The sequence below is a fragment of the Barbus barbus genome (genome assembly GCF_936440315.1).
Source record: "Barbus barbus genome assembly, chromosome: 23".
NCBI classification, from domain to species: domain Eukaryota; kingdom Metazoa; phylum Chordata; class Actinopteri; order Cypriniformes; family Cyprinidae; genus Barbus; species Barbus barbus.
The window spans coordinates 13,014,016-13,035,776 of NC_136751.1; the positions used below are offsets into that span (position 1 = coordinate 13,014,016).

Consider the following 21,761-nt stretch of genomic DNA (forward strand, 5'->3'; position numbering starts at 1 on the left):
TGTTGATCGGACCACAAGTTTGGTTAGAAACCGCTTCTTTTGGCCCCACATGCAGCGAGACATTGAGCATTATGTGTTGCGGACCTGCTCCTGTGTGAAGCAGAAGAAACCGTGCCGAGAGACAAGAGCACCCCTTAAGCCAATCACAACAACTTACCCATTCGAGCTTGTCTCTGTAGACTTCCTTCACCTGGAAAGATGTACAGGAGGATACGAATATATCCTTGTAATAGTAGATCATTTCACGAGATTCGCACAGGCATATGCGACAACGTCAAAATCCGGCAAAACTGTTGCCGACAAACTCTTTAATGACTTTGCCCTTAAGTTTGGATTCCCGTTGAGAGTACACCATGATCAAGGGGGAGAGTTCGAAAATCAGCTGTTTGGACAACTGCAGAAGTACAGTGGGATCACTGGATCGAGAACTACTCCCTACCACCCCCAAGGGAATGGGCAGGTGGAGAGATTTAATCGCACATTGTTACAAATGTTGAAAACTCTCACTGAAAAGCAGAAATCAAATTGGAAAGACTCGTTGAACAAGTTGATCTATGCTTACAATTGTACAAAAAGTGAAGTGACTGGTTTCTCTCCATTTCACCTCTTGTTTGGTCGTTCACCAAGGCTTCCCATTGATGTGCTCTTCGGGCTTGGCACAGGCAGCCTGCCTATGAACAAGAGCGAGTACCTGGAGACATGGAAACGAGGGATGCAAGAAGCACAGGAGATTGCTAGAGAGCATGTGAAAAAGGCAAGTGAGCGTAATAAAAGAAATTATGATCAGAAAGTGAGATATACCGACCTTGATTCAGGAAGTCGAGTCCTGGTAAGAAACCTGACCCCGAGGGGAGGACCAGGCAAACTTCGAAACTTTTGGGAAGAGCAAATTCATGTTGTTGTACGCAGAGTTGCAGAGGATGTGCCGATTTATGAGATAAAGCCTGAACAAGGAAAGGGGAGGTCACGAGTATTGCATCGAAACCTGTTGATGCCGTGTGATCACTTACCTCTCGAAGTCGATCCAATGCCGAAGTCCAAAGCAAAACGGAGACAGCCACAAGAGAACTCCGGTGTACCTGCAAACAGAATGGAAGAAAGTGAGTTGGAAAGTGAAAGTGACTCTGAGTATTATGTACCATTCGAGCCTTGCCAGTTTGGAAAACAGCGAAGTAGTTATGATCAGAGACAAGAGGGAGCAACAATACCACCTACTTCCCCTGAGTTGTCTGCTCATCAGAATATATCGGATAATTCTCCATTACTACAGCTTGAATTAGAACCGTTACCTTTCGTTGAGGCAGAACAAGTTGTTTCCACACCTGCTCATGTACCTGTGAAGGAGCACAGATCTGACCTGCTTGGAAATCAAATAGAAAATGAGCTCGGTGCATGTGAAAACTTACCTGTGAAAGAAGCAGAGGAAATGGAGTCAAGTGGCGAACCTGTCGAGGTACGAAGGGAATACCAGTACTCAGGGAGGCAACGACGACCACCAAAGCAGTTTACGTATGACAGCCTAGGGACTCCCACCTGTTACAAAGTGCAAATAAATGGTCCTGGGTATGACCCACACCTTCCTAACATGTGGACACCTACATTTACGCCTTGGATGACAATGGTGTTTCCTTACCCGAGACCATCTTTTGTCTATTAAGTTTGAACTGAAACGAAAATTACAATAACACAATTTAATTATCCTATTGGGAAAGAACTGGTGAAAGACAATGAACTGTTGCACACACATATGCTCTAATTATTCTGACGGACTGTGAAAGGGCAAAACAATTAACTTTTGCATACACTTACACAAACTGGACTGTTTCCAGGCCTACGTGACAGACTTTTGTAAGGCCTAAAAAAAAAAAAAAAAAAAATATATATATATATATATATATATATATATATATATATATATATATATATATATATATATATAAATAACCTGAGTGAACACTTTGGAAAAATGGTTTTGAAACATTTCTGCAGAGACTTTGAGTTACATCTTGTGCAGTTTTTTTATTTTTTATTTTTATATGGCATCGGCCTGGGATTTAAGCATTTTTGTGAGTTGAAATGGACTTTCGTGGTTTTTTTTCCTCTTGGACACTGCATGAAACCCCCCTGAACTTGAATGTGTTAACGGGTCATAATCTCTTGCATCTGAGTCGAGAAGGACTATAATCAATAGACAAGGACTGTTGGTAAATGTGAACTTGCAGTATATATAGGGAAAGGTGACTGAGTATACAAATGTGAAAAAAAGATGTGATATGTCACTGTGGCATGAGTGTGTGTAAAAGGACAAAAAGTTGTGTAACAGAAAACATTCAGAATGTCTTATACCATTGGTAGATGTCGGGACGACATCTTTTCCTATAGGGGAGAGTGTGATGTATTGAAAATGTGAATACCAGTTATGTTTATGTGGTTCATTTTCTTTGAATCCGTTTTATAAAATTGATATTTTTCTAATATTGCTAAATAGTGTTACATTGGCTGTTTTTAAAAGGTGTTATGTGCATTTATTGAATTAATTATTTTCACTTGGCATACCTGCGTCATGACGTCATTGCACGCTTCAGTAGGTGGCGCGGCCGTGATGAGCTTCATTCAGAGTAAATACGCAACGAAAGAAGTCATTACTGCAGCGCTCTTCTTCATTTCTTTCTTTATTCACTTTTATAAACTTCTTTTCAGGAGTACTACAGACACATGACAGAATCGGGCAATGAAGTCAGCACACGCTTTTGATGCGTGCCATTTTGAGAACACTACAGAAAGAGCACGTTGTTTTCGCCTGTGTGGATACTTCAAAAGACGTTTGCTCTGCCTGTTTGGTTTACTTGTGACAGGTTCAGAACGTGCGTTTTGTCGGACTCCAAACGCACGTATTCGACGCCCATTTCCTGTTATGATAAACGTCAAAAACGCGCGTTTTTGGTGACTCCAAAGCGCGAGTCAAGGCCTTTCATAGGAAATCACACGTCGAAGACGCGCGTTTTGATACACAATCAGTTTTCATGGCTGTCAAAGCGCACGCTTTTGACGTGTCAGTGTGCAATCAGACGCCGGAGCAGGCGTTTATGAATACTTTGGCTTTCCATAGTTTTCTCTTTAGGTCGTGTCCAGCACAAAATCTTCTGACGCTTCTTTCCGAGCAGTCTACGATATTCATCTGCTTCAGTGTGCAGGAAATTTCAGCGTGTGTCATACCGGTTTTGAACAACTCCATGATTAATGTGGAGTGTGGCTCCAGCGCTGCCATAGTGTTGCTAACTTTTTTTCTTTTTTTTAAGCTTTATTAACAATTATAGCGTAATACAATAACAGAAAAACTGCCAGGGGGTACACAAGCCCGCCTATTTGCTCGCAGAAAAAATTTCCGGGTGACGCACAACCCAGCAATTAAATATTAAAAACAGATTATGTTGTGTGGACCGTTTTCAATTTTGTATTTTTGATCCAAAACGAAATTTTAAAATATGAAATACAAGACAGTTTTCATTTTTCGTTTCTGATTCAAAATCAAATAACAAAAAAAAAATCAGATTTTCATTTTTTGATTTTCATTTATCAATTGAAAATTGTACACTGACTACAATACATGAAGGTGGCACTTAACAAAAAAGGTAGAACCTTTACAGTTCAGAATTATATATTACTCCTTACCTTTATGAGCAAAAATTAAGGCCTATTTTAAGTTGTTTCTACTGTAAGAAAAAAATGCAAGTGACCGCGCGCATCCATGTCATATAAAAGCATGCTTTAGCTCCTCTCTGCAAACTGCCTAACAGCGCATGTACAGTATATGGGTTAAACATTTAAACTAACCTTGTGATATGCTTGAACTGTTTTATATCTATAGATTTTATTTTAGGCAAGTCGTTTTGATGACTTGTGATCAACTGCTGGCCCCTTGGTCGTTACAAAAAAAAAAAAAAAAAAATAGGCAGGCATTTAACAACAAAAAATGCTCCAAACGATTTTCTAAATTAACTTTATAAAAAAACGAAACGAAATATAATAGGCTAAATAATAATAATAATGAATAACTTTTCCATTACATGCAAAACTGAACTATTTTAATAGCTGAAATATTTTCAGCTGTACACCATCAGTGTGCGAAATAACCCAATTTGTGGGCGGTGGGCCCATGCTCCTCCTATTACTTATACAAAAAACTTAAGGCCTTTTAATATAAATAAACGAGTGAGAAATGTTATGGACACATTTTTATACTATTCAGCCCAATATTGATTTTTATTTGCACTTCACTTATCCAAATGAACAGAAATTTTTGCACATAATTTATCACTATTATACAATGCTATATAACCAAGAAATAATGTTAGCATACTATAGCCTATATAGGCTAGCTCACATTATTATATTTCTGCTTCAACAGTGAGAGGTGGTTTCAGACAATGTGTTATTAAAGTGCGATATTCTGCGCCGCATTCATACTGACTTTTATTCTGCCTGACAGCATCTAAACCTGTACTGAAGGCGGAGCAATTTGGCCAATCAGATGAAAGGGGCGTTTCAGCGCCGCCCACGTGTGCAAACGAAATATCAAAGCTATAAACCGTTTTGTGAAGCGCAAACGAAACATGAGAAATCAAGCCACAATTTCGTTTTCCGTTTATTCTAAAATCTGTTATTTAGAAAAAAATAATTTTCTTGCAGAATAGAAAAACATAGTTTTAAGTATATATCTGAATAAGGCAAAACATGATAAATGAAAAAATTATCCGTTTTTTCGTTTTCCGTTTTTTGCTTTGAAAACGGATATGGAATGGACGGAAGATACCCTGATTTACACGGACCAAACTGCTCTACTAGGCCTCTACTATGCGAGCTTTTTTCATGTGTGCGGTTGCCAGATATCAGGAGTTCAAATCCCGAATCAGAGCTTAGCTATTACAAGGATACATTTTCTGCCTGTTTTTTTTTTACTTATTTTAAGCAATCTGGCAACCATGCGCACGCGCGCACTCCTCATTGTGGAAGTGTCGCGCAGCCTGAAAACACCGACAAACAAGCTGGAGTTTAGCGATCTAAATGAAAGTGTCCCGTTCTGTGTTCTGTCATGAGATCTCGACTATATTGTTTGCGACTGTGATTGCTCAACCGCTGTTGTTTTAACCCATTTAATACCATTTTTTTCCCCAGACATGAAAATATCCAAATGATGTGTCATTAGTAACCATTTGAAATAATCAATAATAATTATTTATTTATTATTTTTTTGTGTGTGAAAGTGTGTGAAAAATTGTTTTATGTTCAGTCACAATAGCGGTGGGATATGGAGAGTAGCCTACTGAAATCACATATCTCTGTAGTCATAAAAAATGTTATACATCTTAGCTCAGCTATATTAAACCGTTTGATCACATTCTAGGTTTACTATTATGCATCAAAACCTTATGGAACATTGATAGGAACACTGAGATAAAAAACAACAAAAAATTTCAACCATCACCGCATTTCAAAATTGTTACTTTTTTCTAAAATATAACATCACATTTTTATGAGTATTACAACATTACAACATATTTCAACATCATTATTGTAAAATATTTCTAACATTTGAATTTTTAATTTAGTGCAATATTTTGTCATTGCAACATTTTATTGTCATTTTCACTAGCAACTGCCATTGGATTATATTGTAAAATAAAGTTCACCATTATCCCACCATTATCACTACTGTGACCGTCAACACGTTTCAAAATGTTGTTGTATGCATTTGTCAATTTTATTTAATTTCTGTATTTTCTTAAATGGGTGTGTATAGAGTATTTACAGAGTGTTAACTTTTAGTTTTAGTTATTTTTTCTTATTTGTAAGTCGCTTTGGATAAAAGCGTCTGCTAAATGACTAAAAGTAAAAAGTAAAGAGTGTAAAGATCATCGACTCTACCGTGTGACTCCACCGGGCTAGGACACCGGCAAAGGATATAAGTATCGCTTTTTATTTTTATTTTATTTTTGTTTATTTATTTATTTTTTTTTATTTTTTTTTCCTTTTTATGTTTACTATTGAAATGTTGTTGTATGCATTTGTCAATTTTATTTAATTTCTGTATTTTCTTAAATGGGTGTGTATAGAGTATTTACAGAGTGTTAACTTTTAGTTTTAGTTACTTTTTCTTATTTGTAAGTCGCTTTGGACAAAAGCGTCTGCTAAATGACTAAAAGTAAAGTAAGTAAGTAAAGTTTACTCATTCTATGGCCACACTCAACAAAACCGAATATATGCAAATGCATATATTAATACTAGACACACTAAAGATCTTTGTCACATCTTTATGTTAACATACTTTACTAGCCTTTTGTTTTGGAGCTTTGATGCATCCATCGTCTGCTCAAGGTGCAAACAGGAAATAAACTGCTCTGGTCATTTGACAATTTGCACTAATCCTGTGAAACTGCACATATTTAATTGAGACCCTTTATTTGTTCCATATTTGCAGGAAGTGCACTAAAACATCAGTCGGTATGGTTTGTAGAGCTTTATAAATGAAAAGCTTTTTTTATGGTCACTATTGTGACCGGTGGGATTAAATGGGTTAATAGAGAAATAGGCTATTCCATTTGTTATAATATTTTTTGTTTGTTTTACCAGTTTTCATAATGTAGACAGAGAGATTGCGTAAGTCTTTGGTATTAATTTATATAATAAAAAGCCTATGATTAATCAGTATAGGCCTACTAGTTTGAGGTAAAATACACCATGTCCACATTCTATTGATTTGTGCTCACTGGGAAAGTGCAATACCTGAAATGCAGAAGTACATTTCTCAAATGACAACAATCATTATGATTATAATTTTTATCAAAAATAATTGTTATCAGTTTAACCATTATACAGAATGACAAAGATGTGACTAAGATTTCATTGACTAAAACCTGACTAAAATGCTCATAGATTTCATTGACTTAAACTTGACTAAACGAAAACAGGACTAGGATGTCTAAATATGATAAGTAAAATGTACATTTGAGTAAGACTACGACTAAATTAAAAGTGGCTTGCAAAATTAATATTGATGTACAGTTAATTAATAATAATCTTATTGCTAAAATGTCAAGTTTTCTTGGACTAAAACTAGACTAAAATGTTGAGACTTTTAGTCGACTAAAACTTGACTAAAACTAAATAGGATAAGGTTGACAAATATGATAAAAACTAACAAGGACATGTTACCATGGGACTAAGACTAAGAACAAAACTGAAATAGCTGAGGAAATTAACACTAATTCTAATCAAGGAAAAATCATACCTTTTCGGTTGTCTTATTTTAAAAGAACTTCAAAAGTTGCGCTTGAGCCATTTTGCGCAAAAAAAAGACAAAACTCGCTTCAGCTTGTGCAGCTTGTTACAGTAACATTCCATTGGCATGATAAGTTTTACATAATACACATTATTAATCTAAAGGGGGATGGTGGTATTACAGAGGGGATGCTTTTTGTAATTTTTTTCTTCCAGGAGGATGCCACCCCCCCGCAATTCGAGCCCTGTATATATATATATATATATATATATATATATATATATATATATATATATATATATATATATATATATACTTATATATATTATATACTTATATATATTCGTGGCATAGGTCTGTAGAAGCATATTGGAGCCATTGCCACAGTTCTTCTGGATTTAGTCTGTCTCAGTTTGTTCTGTTTCTTCATGATATTCCAGACAGACTGGATGATGAGATCTGATCTCTGTGTGGAGCACTGGCTGTTGTCAGACTCCTTGTGCAAACACAAATCTTACTGGATTTTAACAATTAATGGCAGAATTAATGTTTGAAAATGTAAACTAATATTACTTATTGATTTAAAACCATTTTTTAGCTGGTGAAAATAATAGTGTTCTAATAATTTTGGCCACCACTGTGTATACAGTATATTGAAAAATATATGCAGCTGAATCCTTAACCATCTTCAAGAATCGGCTATCTCGTCCATCTTTATTTGACCCTCTAACTATAGCACTCTCTATTCTAATTCTATAAAAAAAACCTGCTTCTTTTAGACTTGCACTCTATTAATTGACTAATGCTTGTTTAAAAAAAAACCTGCTATGTGTCCTGCGTTAAGCTAACTGAGACTTGTTATAGCACTTGTTAACTGAGACTAGTTACTGCTATTCACAAATTATTTATTTCAATAAACCAAATGTAAATTATTTAATTGATTAATACAGAATTAACTTTATCATATTTATATTTTAATCACTAAAATTAGAATAAATTAAGGGAACCATGTTTTTCAATGAAAGAAAACATCAAACAGGGAACCCAAACACCATAGGAGGGTTAATGTCTTATTGTTACCATTCATACACAATGAGACATTTTACAAGTAGTTATCACACAATGGTTCAGCAGTGTGTGCTAGTGTATTCATTTACTGGACACTACAATTATGATCTTCTTTTCCTGCAGAATGTTTTGGAGAGACCCTAAGGTACAACACAGGCCAAACTCAATTATACGTCTCTACTGGGACAGTACATCCATGCTCTTTATAAGTAATAATAATAATAATAATAACGAAGACGTAAAACGCAGGGTGCAGAATATGGCCTATTTGTCAGAGTTTAATAAGATTGTAAACTTTTAAAATAAGTAGTATAGTGACAGAAAGAAATATAAAAATGCATTTTAAAAGTAATGTATTTCTGCTGGGATTGACAGGGGGTGGAGTGACTTTGATGAAAGCAAGTTGTGTTTTTTTTTTTTTTTTTTTTTTTTTTAGGATTAACCTTATGATATATTGTAATTGTGACTGAGTATTAACATATATTAATCACGCCCTCTTACGTATTTTCCCTTGCAAATTCATTGTCACAGAAAACAATAGTGGCTATTTAAACATGGTGTAATGCTCACTTGATATTTGGAGAGCTCGCTGTTCTAGCAGGAGACATGCATGTGTCAATCATAACAGTACTTTGCATTGCCAGGCTTTGTCCTGCTGTGTGTGGAGTTCATTTTGGCACCTGCATCCTGCAAGGCAACCCTCAGGCCCCTGCACTCTTCAAGAACGGAGACTTGGTTATTGGGGGGGTTTTCTCCATTCATGACTATCTGAGGACAGAGAAGCACACTTACACTAGACAGCCACAACCACTAGAGTGCAGTGGGAGGTTAGCATATACATGTAGGAAGGGATATCATATTTTTAGCATGATATTGCACATATAACCTGTTCAAAGTTTGTGAGAATTTGCAATGATCTGTTGTTTGTAATCTTATGAAATGATTATGAAAAATGAGATGTGCATTTTTTTTCCATGTTCATATTTTTATTTATTTATTTTCGTCTCAACAGCGTGGGTTTCAGAGAGATGCGCTTTGTTCGTGCCTTTGAATTCGCCATCGAGGAGATCAACAACAGCTCCGATCTCTTACCGGGCGTCACTTTAGGGTATCATATATATGACTCTTGTGCCTCTGTGCCAATGGCAGTCAAAGTAGCCTTTCAGCTTGCCAACGGACTAGATCTAATATTTAACGACACTGATTCCTGTGCAAAATCTGCAGCTGTTACAGCAGTAGTGGCAGAATCTGGCTCCACACCGTCTATAAGCATTTCAAGACTTCTCGGTCCATTTGGAATTCCACAGGTGCGGGTTATTTTTATTTTTTTTCATGATAGATAGATAGATAGATAGATAGATAGATAGATAGATAGATAGATAGATAGATAGATAGACGTGTTTTGACCTACATTATGGTAATTGTGCATTAAGCTGTCGACCATGTCAGTACACAAATGAGCGCTCTGAACTTTATACCGTGTATATACCCCAAGTTCTAGTTTTGGTTACAACACGGTCTGAATAATATTTGAGAGAAAATACGATTTAAAATATAAATCTTGACACGCGCCATGTCCGAAATGTTTAGCGCACCTGTACAAATAACGTTTAAGAGTAGCGCATTGAGAATTTAAATATGCGTCCTATGTGGATTGCCCCTCAGAATGTAGCGTATGCAATTCACTTTTTGTGTTTTGTGATGGGTTGCTTACTTTTCCCTTTTCCTTTCACGGTGCACAATAGGTGAGCCATTACGCAACATGCGCCTGTCTCAGTGACAAACGGCAGTATCCTACTTTCTTCAGGACCATCCCCAGCGATCACCATCAAGCGGCAGCACTGGCACGGATGGTCAAGCACTTCGGATGGACGTGGATCGGAGCTGTGCGCAGCGATTCAGACTATGGGAACAATGGCATGGCATCATTCTTGAAAGCTGCTGAGGAGGAGGGAATCTGTGTGGAATATTCTGAGGCCTATTACAGGACCCAGCCGCGCAGCAAACTGAAAAGAGTGGCTGAAGTCATTCGCAGATCAATGGCTCGTGTAATTGTTGCCTTCCTGGCCTCAGGTGATATGAGAATCCTTTTAGAAGAGCTGAGCCACGAGCCTCCTCCCCCGATGCAGTGGATTGGCAGCGAGGCGTGGGTTACAGACCCCGAAATGCTGCGTTTTAATTTGTGTATTGGTGCTGTAGGCTTTGGAATCCCGCGGTCTGTTATCCCTGGGTTTCGTGATTTTCTACTTGATCTGTCTCCACAACAAGCGCTGAAATTTCCCCTGCTGACAGAATTCTGGGAAAGTTCATTCAGCTGTAGTCTAAAGCAGCAGACGGGTTCTTCTACTGGTATGCCAGAATGTGATGGCACAGAGGACCTGCGCGCATTACAGAACCCGTACACAGACACGTCCCAGTTGCGGATCACTAACATGGTGTACAAAGCCACATATGCTATAGCTCATGCCCTCCATGGCATTGTCTGTAACAAAAAACATTGTGACAAAAACGTGAAAGTTGAACCCCAGCAGGTAATTTATTTATTGATTGATTTATTATCGTTATGGAGTAAACTGATTTTTAAATTACCATAAACAAATAGAGATACAGTTTAATCTAATTAAACGTTTCCTGATGTGCTTTTATACTGTATGTGTGTGTATAAATGTGTGTGTATGAGTTTGTGTTTATATATACGCAAAATACATCTGGATTTTGTTTGTCCCTCCTGCAGGTTTTTGATAAGCTTAAGCAAGTAAACTTCACTCAAAATAATTATCATATTTCGTTCGACACCAATGGAGACCCTGTGGCAACCTATGAACTTGTGAATTGGCAGCTTCAGGGAGACGCTTCAATTGATTTTGTGACAGTGGGCCATTATGATGCATCCCAACCTAAAGGCCAAGAATTCAGTCTGAGTCGAGCTATCATTTGGAATGATGGCAAAGAAACGGTATACAATGTTTTGTTAGGTTTCTATGTAATTGTGAATATGTGTGAGTGCTGTGTGTACTTGTCACCTGCAGGTGCCTGTGTCTGTGTGCAGTGAGAGCTGTCCTCCAGGTACTAGGAAGGCTGCACAGAAAGGAAGACCTGTCTGCTGTTATGACTGCATTAACTGTGCTGAAGGAGAGATCAGCAATAAGACAGGTGCTGTTTTTTTTTTCTTCTTCTTTTTTTTTAGGCTTAAAGCAACCTTGCTCCACAAAGTCATTCATCAATCAATTTTCCATTTTCACAATCCATCACAGGGCTAAAACGTCTGTGAGCAATTTAACTATTAATTCAATTTTCCAGATTCTGTAGATTGCTATCCATGCCATCCTGAGTACTGGCCCAACAAAGATAAGGACAAATGTCTTCCTAAACCAGTGGAGTTTCTCTCCTGGGATGAGATCCTCGGGATCATCCTCACTGTTTTCTCTGTAGCTGGAGCTTTAGTAGCTTTGAGCATGGCTATAGTGTTCTATAAAAACAGGACGTCTCCAATAGTAAAAGCCAACAACTCAGAGCTGAGCTTCCTATTGCTCTTCTCACTGGCTCTGTGTTTTCTCTGTTCACTAACTTTTATTGGTCGGCCCACTGAGTGGTCCTGTATGTTGCGTCACACAGCATTTGGGATCACTTTTGTCCTCTGTATCTCCTGTGTTCTAGGGAAAACAATAGTGGTGTTAATGGCTTTCAGGGCTGCACTTCCAGGAAGTAATGTCATGAAATGGTTTGGGCCTCCTCAACAGAGACTCAGTGTTTTGGGTTTCACTCTTGTACAGGTACTTATATGCGTGCTTTGGTTATCACTATCCCCCCCTTTTCCTTACAACAATATGCAACACTACAAAGAAAAGATTATTCTAGAATGTGGTCTAGGATCAGCTATAGGTTTCTGGGCTGTACTGGGTTATATTGGCCTCTTAGCTTTCCTTTGCTTTGTTTTAGCTTTTCTTGCCCGAAAGCTGCCTGATAACTTCAATGAAGCTAAGTTCATCACATTCAGTATGCTCATATTCTGTGCTGTATGGATCACATTTGTTCCAGCATATGTCAGCTCTCCTGGGAAATTCACTGTAGCTGTGGAGATATTTGCTATTTTAGCTTCAAGCTTTGGCCTGATTCTCTGTATTTTCGCTCCTAAGTGTTTCATTATAGTTTTTAGACCAGAGCAGAATACCAAAAAACATTTAATGGGTAAAGTACCATCAAAAGCCCTCTGACGTGCACACACAGAGCTCTCATGCCAACTTTTTAATTGATAAGAAATAGTTTTTTTAATGTGTAAACTTTCATATCACCTGATATAGCTGTTGTACTTGTTTGTGCTAACATGTGCTATTAAACATATACTGTATATTGTGAAACTGTTCCAAAAATAGTTTAAACTTAAAACTTAAAAAGAAATTTGCATTTATATAGTTTTGTAATTACACATGTAATTATAGATATAAAATATTTCATTTAGCATGTTTGAGTTGTATATATACAAATAAAATATGATTTTATTTATAACATTTCTTTATAATAGTCTAATATTTGTGATGTTTTACAAAGTCATGTAAACCATTTGTACCATTTGTCTTCCTTTGTAAAAATAATTTGTGAATGGAAAAACTACCATGTTAAATTATGTAGAGATCACAAGAGACAAAATAATGATCACAACAAACTAGACCTTTTTATAATTGTTGTTGTTCCTGTGAAATAGAAAGAGCACTGCCACTGTAGCCTAACAACATAAAAGGAAGGTAAAACAAAACTATTAATTCCAGCGTGGACATCTTCACTCATAACAACAGAACTCTTCAATTTCACACTGGATGTGTAAGCAGAGCTTAAGTACAGCATATATAAATTGGTAACCATGTCAGCAAATTACAGCATTCACACTAGAGCAGAAGTGGCAGTGGCACAAATTAAAGCGACAATGCATCTTTTTTCGTCAAAATACATGTTGACGTGAAAAATTAACAAATTTGCCATAAAAGAATACAAGTGATGTCTACTCTAATTTAATAGCCTATGACTTTCAGCACTGTGAGAAAATTAATTAATTAATTAATTAAAATTCCCGAAAACACATTATTGCAAGTTTGTTTGCTCAAACCTCAAAAGCATGTTGAACCCTCAAGCACCCTTCATATAGCAGCCCTTAATTGGTCCTTAGTGGGCATATCACTATATTTTAGAATTCATGCATTTTTGTGATTTTAGGCTTTTTTTTTTCTTTCTTTTATTTTCCTCTAAAAGTACCATATTTTTTTTAAAATATGCTTATTTTTATGTTATATTTAATATTTATTTTACAAAAAAAAAAAAAAAAAAAAGAGTTCCAGTAAGTTCAGACAGCCAAAACCTAAAAATCTGATGACTTTGTCAAGTCAAGTCACCTTTATTTATATAGCGCTTTTAACAATACAGCTTGTGTCAAAGCAGCTTTACAGTATTAAATAGGAAAATAGTGTGTCAATAATACAGATGGACAATAGCATACCTGTCAAGTTTTGGATTTGAAAATAAGGGAAATTTTCCGGCGGCCGCCACGAGCAGTCCCACCACCCCAACCAAGCTCTAGTATCCCTTACATTTTAAGACAGGTGACAAGAAAGCTAAAATCACCACTTGTCAACCACTTATAAACTACAATTGGCTTTATGCACAGCTGCACTACTTCCTGAACTTCAGGCAGCTCCTTTGTTTCCTGTCTGCCATTATTGGACAAACTGATTAATCCAGGTGATCAGTTTGTCCAATAATGGCAGACAGGAAACAAAGGAGCTGGGTGAAGTTCAGGAAGTAGTGCAGCTGTGCATAAAGCCAATGATAGGCCTACCTTTGTTGACATTGACATGCTGTGAACATTCATAGCCTAAATGAAAACACAAAAGGGTATATATGAAGAGCATTTATTTAAAGGCTTATTTGCATATTTTCTGTTCATTTAACATTGCTTGTCTTTACATTTACATTTCATTTTCATTCCACATTCTTTTCACATTCACACACTCATTCATTTCATATTGCTTTTTTGTACAGTTTTTCTTTTCATTTCACATAACTTTTCTTTACTCTTTTAGTGACTTATTGTACTCATTTGTTGCAGACTTTGCATTCTTTAAGACTGTTTTGGAAGGAGTGTATTTGTGGGCTGAGTGTATTTGTGGGTTAATTTTACATGAGAGTACAGCGCAAACTGTACTGTTGTCTAACGACATCCTATTCTCTGTAACAATCTTTCATACCATGCTAAACACCCTTTCTGAACTTGCATTGCTATGGGGAATGCATAGTAAAGTCTTCATAAGTTTTGGCAGCTCACTAAACCTCATGTCCTTTCCTACCAGGCCCCAAAATCTGTCAATTCTGTCTTCTTGGGGGAGTTGCTTGCTATCTGTCACCTGATAGTCTGTGAATTCCTCCCTCATCTTATCCTCTTTCAGCCTCAACTGAGGGAACAGGGCCCCTAGCCTTTCCACTGTAAAGTAAAACAAGTGTTTGACTGAACATTGCAGATCTAAACAAGTATCAAGTATACTGTGCCAATTATTTCTTTGGTTATCAATGGGGAACTGTCCCCAGAGGATGTTGTTATGATGCGATGTAAAGCCCTTGAGACAAATTGTTTGTAAAAATGTGCTGTACAAATAAAATTGCCTTGCCTATTTGAATATTAGAAATGTGTTAGTGTGTTATGTGTAAGCCAGGTTAAAGAGATGGGTCTTTAATCTAGATTTAAACTGACAAAGTGTGTCTGCCTCCCGAACAATGTTAGGTAAATTATTCCAGAGTTTGGGCGCTAAATATGAAAAGGATCTGCTGCCTGTAGTTGATTTTGATATTCTAGGTATTATCAAATTGCCAGAGTTTTGAGAACACAATGTACGTGGAGGACTATAATGTGATAAGAGCTTACTCAAGTACTGAGGTGCTAAACCATGCAGGGCTTTATAAGTAATTAGCAAAGATTTTAAAATCTATACGATGTTGAATAGGGAGCCAGTGCAGTGTTGACAGAGCCGGGCTAATATGGTCATACTTCCTGGTTCTAGTAAGAACTCTAGCTGCTGTGTTTTGGACCAGCTGAAGTTTGTTTTTTTAAGCGTGCAGGACAACCACCCAATAAAGCATTATAATAATCTAACCTTGAGGTCATGAACGCATGAATTAACGTTTCTGCATTTGACATTGAGAGCATAGGTCGTAATTTAGATATATTTTTGAGATGGAAAAATGCAGTTTTACAAATGTGGATCAATAGAAAGCAATGGAAAGCAGATTACTTAGGGGCCTCTCTTTGGCTGAATCTGGCTTTTCTTCCCAAGGTTATCAGTCCTTGCACAGTTAATCAGATGGTTGAACTTGCAGCCTTTCAACCTGACCCAGATTCCTTAACTACAGGACTTGATCTTTCTAAAGTGTGCCCAGTAAGAGTACTTTGCACATACATTGAGTGCATATACTGTAGGTGTAGCGACAGTCACACACTCAGTTGATTGTGTTTTGATTAAAAAAAGCATTGGATGCCCAGTCTCGAAACTGTGTCTCTCACATTGAATAGTGAACACTATTGCACAAGCATATTCTACCCAGAGTTTACCAATTCCAACAAACCTAGTGTCTCATTCTACTACGAGTCTGGCCAGTTCATGGGCAGCACTGAATAGGGTGGCACTTTCAAGTTGGCACCACTGTCTGGTCCGCAAACTATGTTTCACAACCAAACGAGAAGTGATAAGGAAATAACGCAAGATCACGCGTGATATCAGAATTATGCGAGACTGAAAATGTTATAAAAATGGTAGCCCACAAGATGTTTGTGACACAAATGTTTGACTAAACTTTCCTCCATTTCTTGGGTCCAAATAGACAGAGAAGGAGCTTTTCTCAGAACCAAAGCCATGCTTTCTGATATAGTTGTCTATAATTCCTCCCCAAACTTCCCACTGCCCTGTATCTTGCTCTCTCATTGGCTGTAGATCATCGCAGATGTATTTTTCAGTCAGAAATCATTTCACACAGCAGGATTTTGAATCACTGACAGATCCAGATATTTAGCATGCCAAATATTTAACAGGCGTCAGCGATGCACTGGCGATTCAGATCATGTCTTTGATAATTCACACGTTGTGATTGTCACTCGTGTTAATGAGCACCAATTTGCCTCCGATTTCGAGCATTTGTCTGTGATTTCGCAAAACCTGTCAGATAGTGAAAATCTGGGCTAGAATTGTGTAGTGTGAACTCACCATTAAGATACTTTAATTCAATCATGACAACTCTGAAGATTTTAGCATGGTGATGGATATGACAATGTTAATGTATTTTAATCTTGGCGGGATAGATCTGCTACACTGCTGTTGCTGCTGCTGAATTGCTGCTGCTGCTGGTTATTGCTGTAATTTTAGATTATTGCTGCTGCTGCAAGCAAGTACAGGAACTTGCTACTGCCGATGCATATGGTGATAGAGTGCAGTGAGTAATTAAAACATACTGGTGCTGCACAAATAGCATATAAAATGACCCGTAATTGATCTACACGTGTGGAGCTGGGAAATGTGGAGGGTTTCAGAGAAACTCTGAAAGTGCACTGCAAGCATCTCAAGTGAATGGTAGCCAGCCATATAAATGCAAGGCAGTAAACTCATTGGCTGCATATGCAGAATGAATCAGCTTGTGCCAAGTTGTTTAATTCTCTGAATATCATAATTTAGGTTAACAACCCATCAGCCTGCGCCATCTAGAGTTTCATGACTGACCTATATATTTAAAGGGGTCATCAGATGAACATTTTCCACAAGTTAATATGATTCTTTAGGGTCTCAATGAAAAGTCTGTTACATTGTTTGATTAAAATTTCTCAATGGTAGTGTAAAAATACACCTTTTTAAACCTGTCAAAAACAGCTCTTGTCAGAGCAAGCCGTTTTGTAGCATTTTCCTTTAAATGTTAATGAGCTCTGTTGAGCCCGCCCCTCTCTTCCGAGCCACTCTCTGAGGGACAGTTTACTTTAGCCACATTCATTGTGTAACTTGCAAATTAGAACATTATTAGGAAAGGCAATTTGCAAAGATTCATTAAAAACCTTATACTCACTTCTGTAGTTGAAGCTGGATCACAAATAATGCAAACAGATGCATTTAGGCAGATCAGGGGGCACATTGCCTTCAAAAACAAACGTAATCCTCTGCATTTTCAGAGGCTCAGATGTCGTGAGTAAATGATGACTGCTATATTCATTATTACTTCCAACAACAGAAAGCCTCAATCGCTTAATCTGAGACATCTTGTCTTCCCCTGCTTCCCTGCTCACTCAGGGCGGGTCTAAGTTAAGATGGCCTTATCAGTCAAGTATCGTGGGAGTGGTCTGTGCAGAACTATGTCATTCTGACAAGAACCTCAGAACAGCCTGATTTGAGAAAGGGGATTTTAAAATAGGCAATAAAAAAAACACTGTGTGGATTATTATCATTATAGGATGAATGTGTACACACACTTCCAACAAACATTTATGTTCAAACTTCTTGTAAAGTGAATTTTGCATCCGATGACCCCTTTAATGCTGTCATGCCACAAATCTGCTTCAAAGATAAAATTGAATGAATTGCTAATTACAATATTGAAATAAAAAATTTAAAGCCTGTACAAATACTAGAAATTGTGAATATAAATAATTGGGAAACATTTTGGAAGAAAAAAAATGCAAATAAATTAAAAACAGTGCACACTTCATTTATCTGTTATAACATTTATGTAGTCTTGATCGCTTGGCTGTTTCCTTATAAAGGCCTACAAATTAGTTTTTTTATATGATGCTATTATGTTGCTGTCTTACCGCCAGCCAATCGCTGCATTGCTGATCGTTGTTCTGAGTATCGATACATCTGCCCTTTTTGGGGGAACACAATAATGGGCAGAAATCTTAGACAACTTAATCCAGAGATTTAATCAAATCCGCAAATTCATTTGAAGAACCAAATTAGCCAGAGATCAATTATCACGATTAGAAGATCTGGAATCTTTCAAATCATCTCAGTTGTGTTAAGCAAGGTATGAATAACGGGCCCCTGGGATGAAAGGTTATGTTGTTGTGCCAAGCTATGGTTTGTTCCCTATCTGTCGGTCACTACGAGTTATGTCGTGACGACATTAGGGGATTTACCTGGGAGCCCCGATCACCTCTGATAAGAGAAAACGCCAATGAAATTGGCTAGTGGATTTTGCATACCTGAGCCACTCCCCGTGCATACGGGTATAAAAGGGCAACAGGTGCATCCACTCATCAGATTTTTGCTTCGGAGCTGAGTGGATGAGAAGTGTGCTGATCCCCACAAAGCCTTTCCACCTCTTTATTTTGTTCCCGGTTGGCGTTACGGTGCGATCAGCGGAGTCCCTCGCAGCAGCGATTCCCCTGGGCACTTCAACTGAAAGAGCAAATTCTAAAAGAGCAAATCACGGACGGCTCACGTCTTTTTCAAGATGCCGTTCTGTCCGCTATGGTTGCGGTCGTTACCTGTCTGCGGATGATGGACACGATCGCTGTCTTCAGTGTCTGGGCATCCAACACGCTGAAGACGCGTTCGTGGATGAGTCATGAGCCTGTTGTGGGCGTATGAACATGATAGCGTTGCGATCTCGCCTTTCTTTGTCACTACCGATCCGAACCCGGAGTTGACGGCCATGCTTGCCCAGGCAGCCGCAGGGATCGGGCTGGAGGTCAACAGAATGCCAAGTCCCGAGCCCTCGCGGCTGGATGACTGGTTTATCAGTGCGGGACGCAGCTCACAACCACGTTCTGCCCCGGTGCCTTTCTTCCCAGAGGTGCATGAGGAGCTGACGAAGTCGTGGATGGCCCCTTTCACGGCCAGCAGCCGCTCGTCTGCCTCCTCCGTCCCCACTACCCTCGATGGTGTGGCAGCCAGGGGATACGAGGACATTCCCCTGGTGGAGAGAGCGAATGCGGTGCACTTGTGCCCGCAAAACGCCGCCACTTCGAGGAACCGACCGCTTCTTCCGTCCAAAGCCTGTAAGCTGACGGCCGCTCTCGCAGCCAAAGCTTACAGTGCTGCGGGCCAGGCCGCCTCTGCCTTGCATGCCATGGCTATCCTGCAGGTTCACCAAGCCAAGACTCTAAAACAAATGCACAAGGGTAGTCCCGACCCGGGGTTGATGCAGGAGCTGCACACGACGACTGACTTCGCCCTCCGGTCGACGAACGTCACGGCGCGGCCCCTGAGGAAGGTGATATCCTTCCTCAGGATATCACCTGAGGATTTGAGTCTTACCTCTCTGATAGGTCCTTCAAAGTATCTTGGAGAGGTGAGGTATCCAAGTCGCAACATCTAGCTACTGGGGTGCCTCAGGGCTCAGTTCTTGGACCACTTCTCTTTTCTGTCTACATGGCATCACTAGGTTCTGTCATTCAGAAACATGGCTTTTCATATCACTGCTATGCTGATGACACTCAACTCTACCTCTCATTCCATCCTGATGATCCGACGATAGCTGCTCGCATCTCAGCGTGTCTATCAGACATTTCTTGCTGGATGATGGACCATCACCTTCAACTCAACCTAGCTAAGACAGAACTGCTTGTAATTTCAGCTAACCCATCGCTTCATCACAATCTCAGCTTCCAGTTAGGCTCATCTACCATAACTCCTTCAAAAACAGCCAGAAACCTTGGAGTTGTGATTGATGATAAGCTGAATTTCTCAGACCACATTGTTAAAACTGCCCGGTCCTGCAGATTTGCATTATATAATATTAAGAAGATCAGGCCCTTTCTCTCGGAACATGCAACGCAACTCCTTGTTCAGGCTCTTGTTCTGTCCAGACTTGACTATTGCAATGCTCTCTTGGCAGGTCTTCCAGCCAATTCTATTAAACCTCTACAATTAATCCAAAATGCCGCTGCAAGATTAATCTTTAATGAGCCGAAAAGAACGCACGTCACGCCTCTGTTCATCAATTTGCACTGGCTACCAATAGCTGCTCGCATTAAATTCAAGGCATTAATGTTTGCCTACAGAACCACCACTGGCTCTGCACCCCTTTACCTAAATTCTTTACTTCAGACTTATGTGCCCTCTAGAAGCTTGCGTTCTTCAAGTGAACAACGAATTATTGTACCATCCCAAAAACACAGAAAAACACTTTCAAGGACTTTTTCATTAACTGTTCCCATCTGGTGGAATGACCTGCCCAACTCGATCCGAGCAGCCGAATCCTTACCCATCTTCAAGAAACGGCTAAAAACTCATCTGTTCCATCTTTACTTGACCCTCTAACTCTAGCACTATCTATTCTAATTGTATTTTATCTATGTCTTTTTATTAAAAAATAACAACAATAATAATAATAATTATCTGTACTGCGTTAGGCTAACCAAGACTTGTAATAGCACTTGCACGTTGTTGCTCTTTTGTTGGTTTTGATTGCTTCTTATGTCCTCATTTGTAAGTCGCTTTGGATAAAAGCGTCTGCTAAATGACTAAATAAATATCCACCGTGGTGGTCCAAGAGTGCCATCTCTGGCTCAACCTGGCAGAGATGAAGGACGTCGACAGAGTACGCTTTCTCCATGCTCCCATCTCCCAGGCTGGGCTGTTCAGCGATACTGTCGAGGGCTTTGCCCAGCAGTTCTCGGCAGTGCAAAAGCAGACTGAGGCGATCCACCACATCCTGCCCCGGCGTGATGCACCGTCAGCCACCGCTGCCCCGAGGGCCAGGCCTCAGTCTGCTCATCGCCGTGGGCGCCCTCCTGCGTCCTCCAGAGTTGCTCCGCCCCGTGCTGAATCAACACCTAGGCCAGCGCGTCGAGCCTCTCACAGGAGTCTGGCATCCCCCGCGTCCCAGCCGGCCCCCAAGTCCTCCAGGAAGTCGACGAAGTGGCCTTGATGCGGGCAACCCGGAGATGTGGAATTTTGCTCTTCCCCCGGAGGAGGGGCGGGCAGAAAATCCTGTGTTTTGTTTCTGTTACGCACCACCAGCGGTACCCACGTTTTCAATAAAAGAGCAATTTCCCTTTCCTCTGGGTTCTCAGGTTCGCAGGCTGACAGTATGCGACGCGCTGCCTCCTCACTCTCGCCCGCGACCCATCTTGCCAACGGCCAAGAGAGTGCGGTTCGGGGACGCAGTGCCTCCCCGCGCGCCTCTAGCCAGTCCCCCCAGTTCTGCTGGGATGAGTCAGAACGCACCACCTTCTATTCCATCCAGCCTTACTCCCCTTAGCTGCACCACTGCGGGTACGTCAGTTGTTCCTTTGGTGCCACTTGCATGGTGTCTGGGGGCGTGGTTTGCGCTGCCCAACCCGTCTCGCTGGCTCATTCGCACAATTCGACTGGGCTATGCGATTCAGTTCGCCAGGTGACCTCCCAAGTTCAGTGGCATTCTCGAGACTTCAGTGGCAGTCCGAGACGCA

At 39.4% G+C, this 21,761-nt stretch overlaps 1 protein-coding gene across 1 annotated transcript; it reads left to right on the forward strand.

The window, feature by feature from the left end:
• Positions 1–8,953: 8,953 nt before the first annotated feature.
• LOC306843000 (extracellular calcium-sensing receptor-like) lies at positions 8,954–12,561 on the forward strand (the record flags this gene model as incomplete). Its single annotated transcript, XM_079374249.1, has 6 exons — positions 8,954–9,174; positions 9,360–9,654; positions 10,093–10,878; positions 11,082–11,303; positions 11,377–11,500; positions 11,648–12,561. The coding sequence occupies 6 exons, from the start codon at positions 8,954–8,956 to the stop codon at positions 12,559–12,561; spliced, it is 2,562 nt and encodes an 853-aa protein (XP_079230375.1).
• Between the last annotated feature and the right edge of the window lie 9,200 nt (positions 12,562–21,761).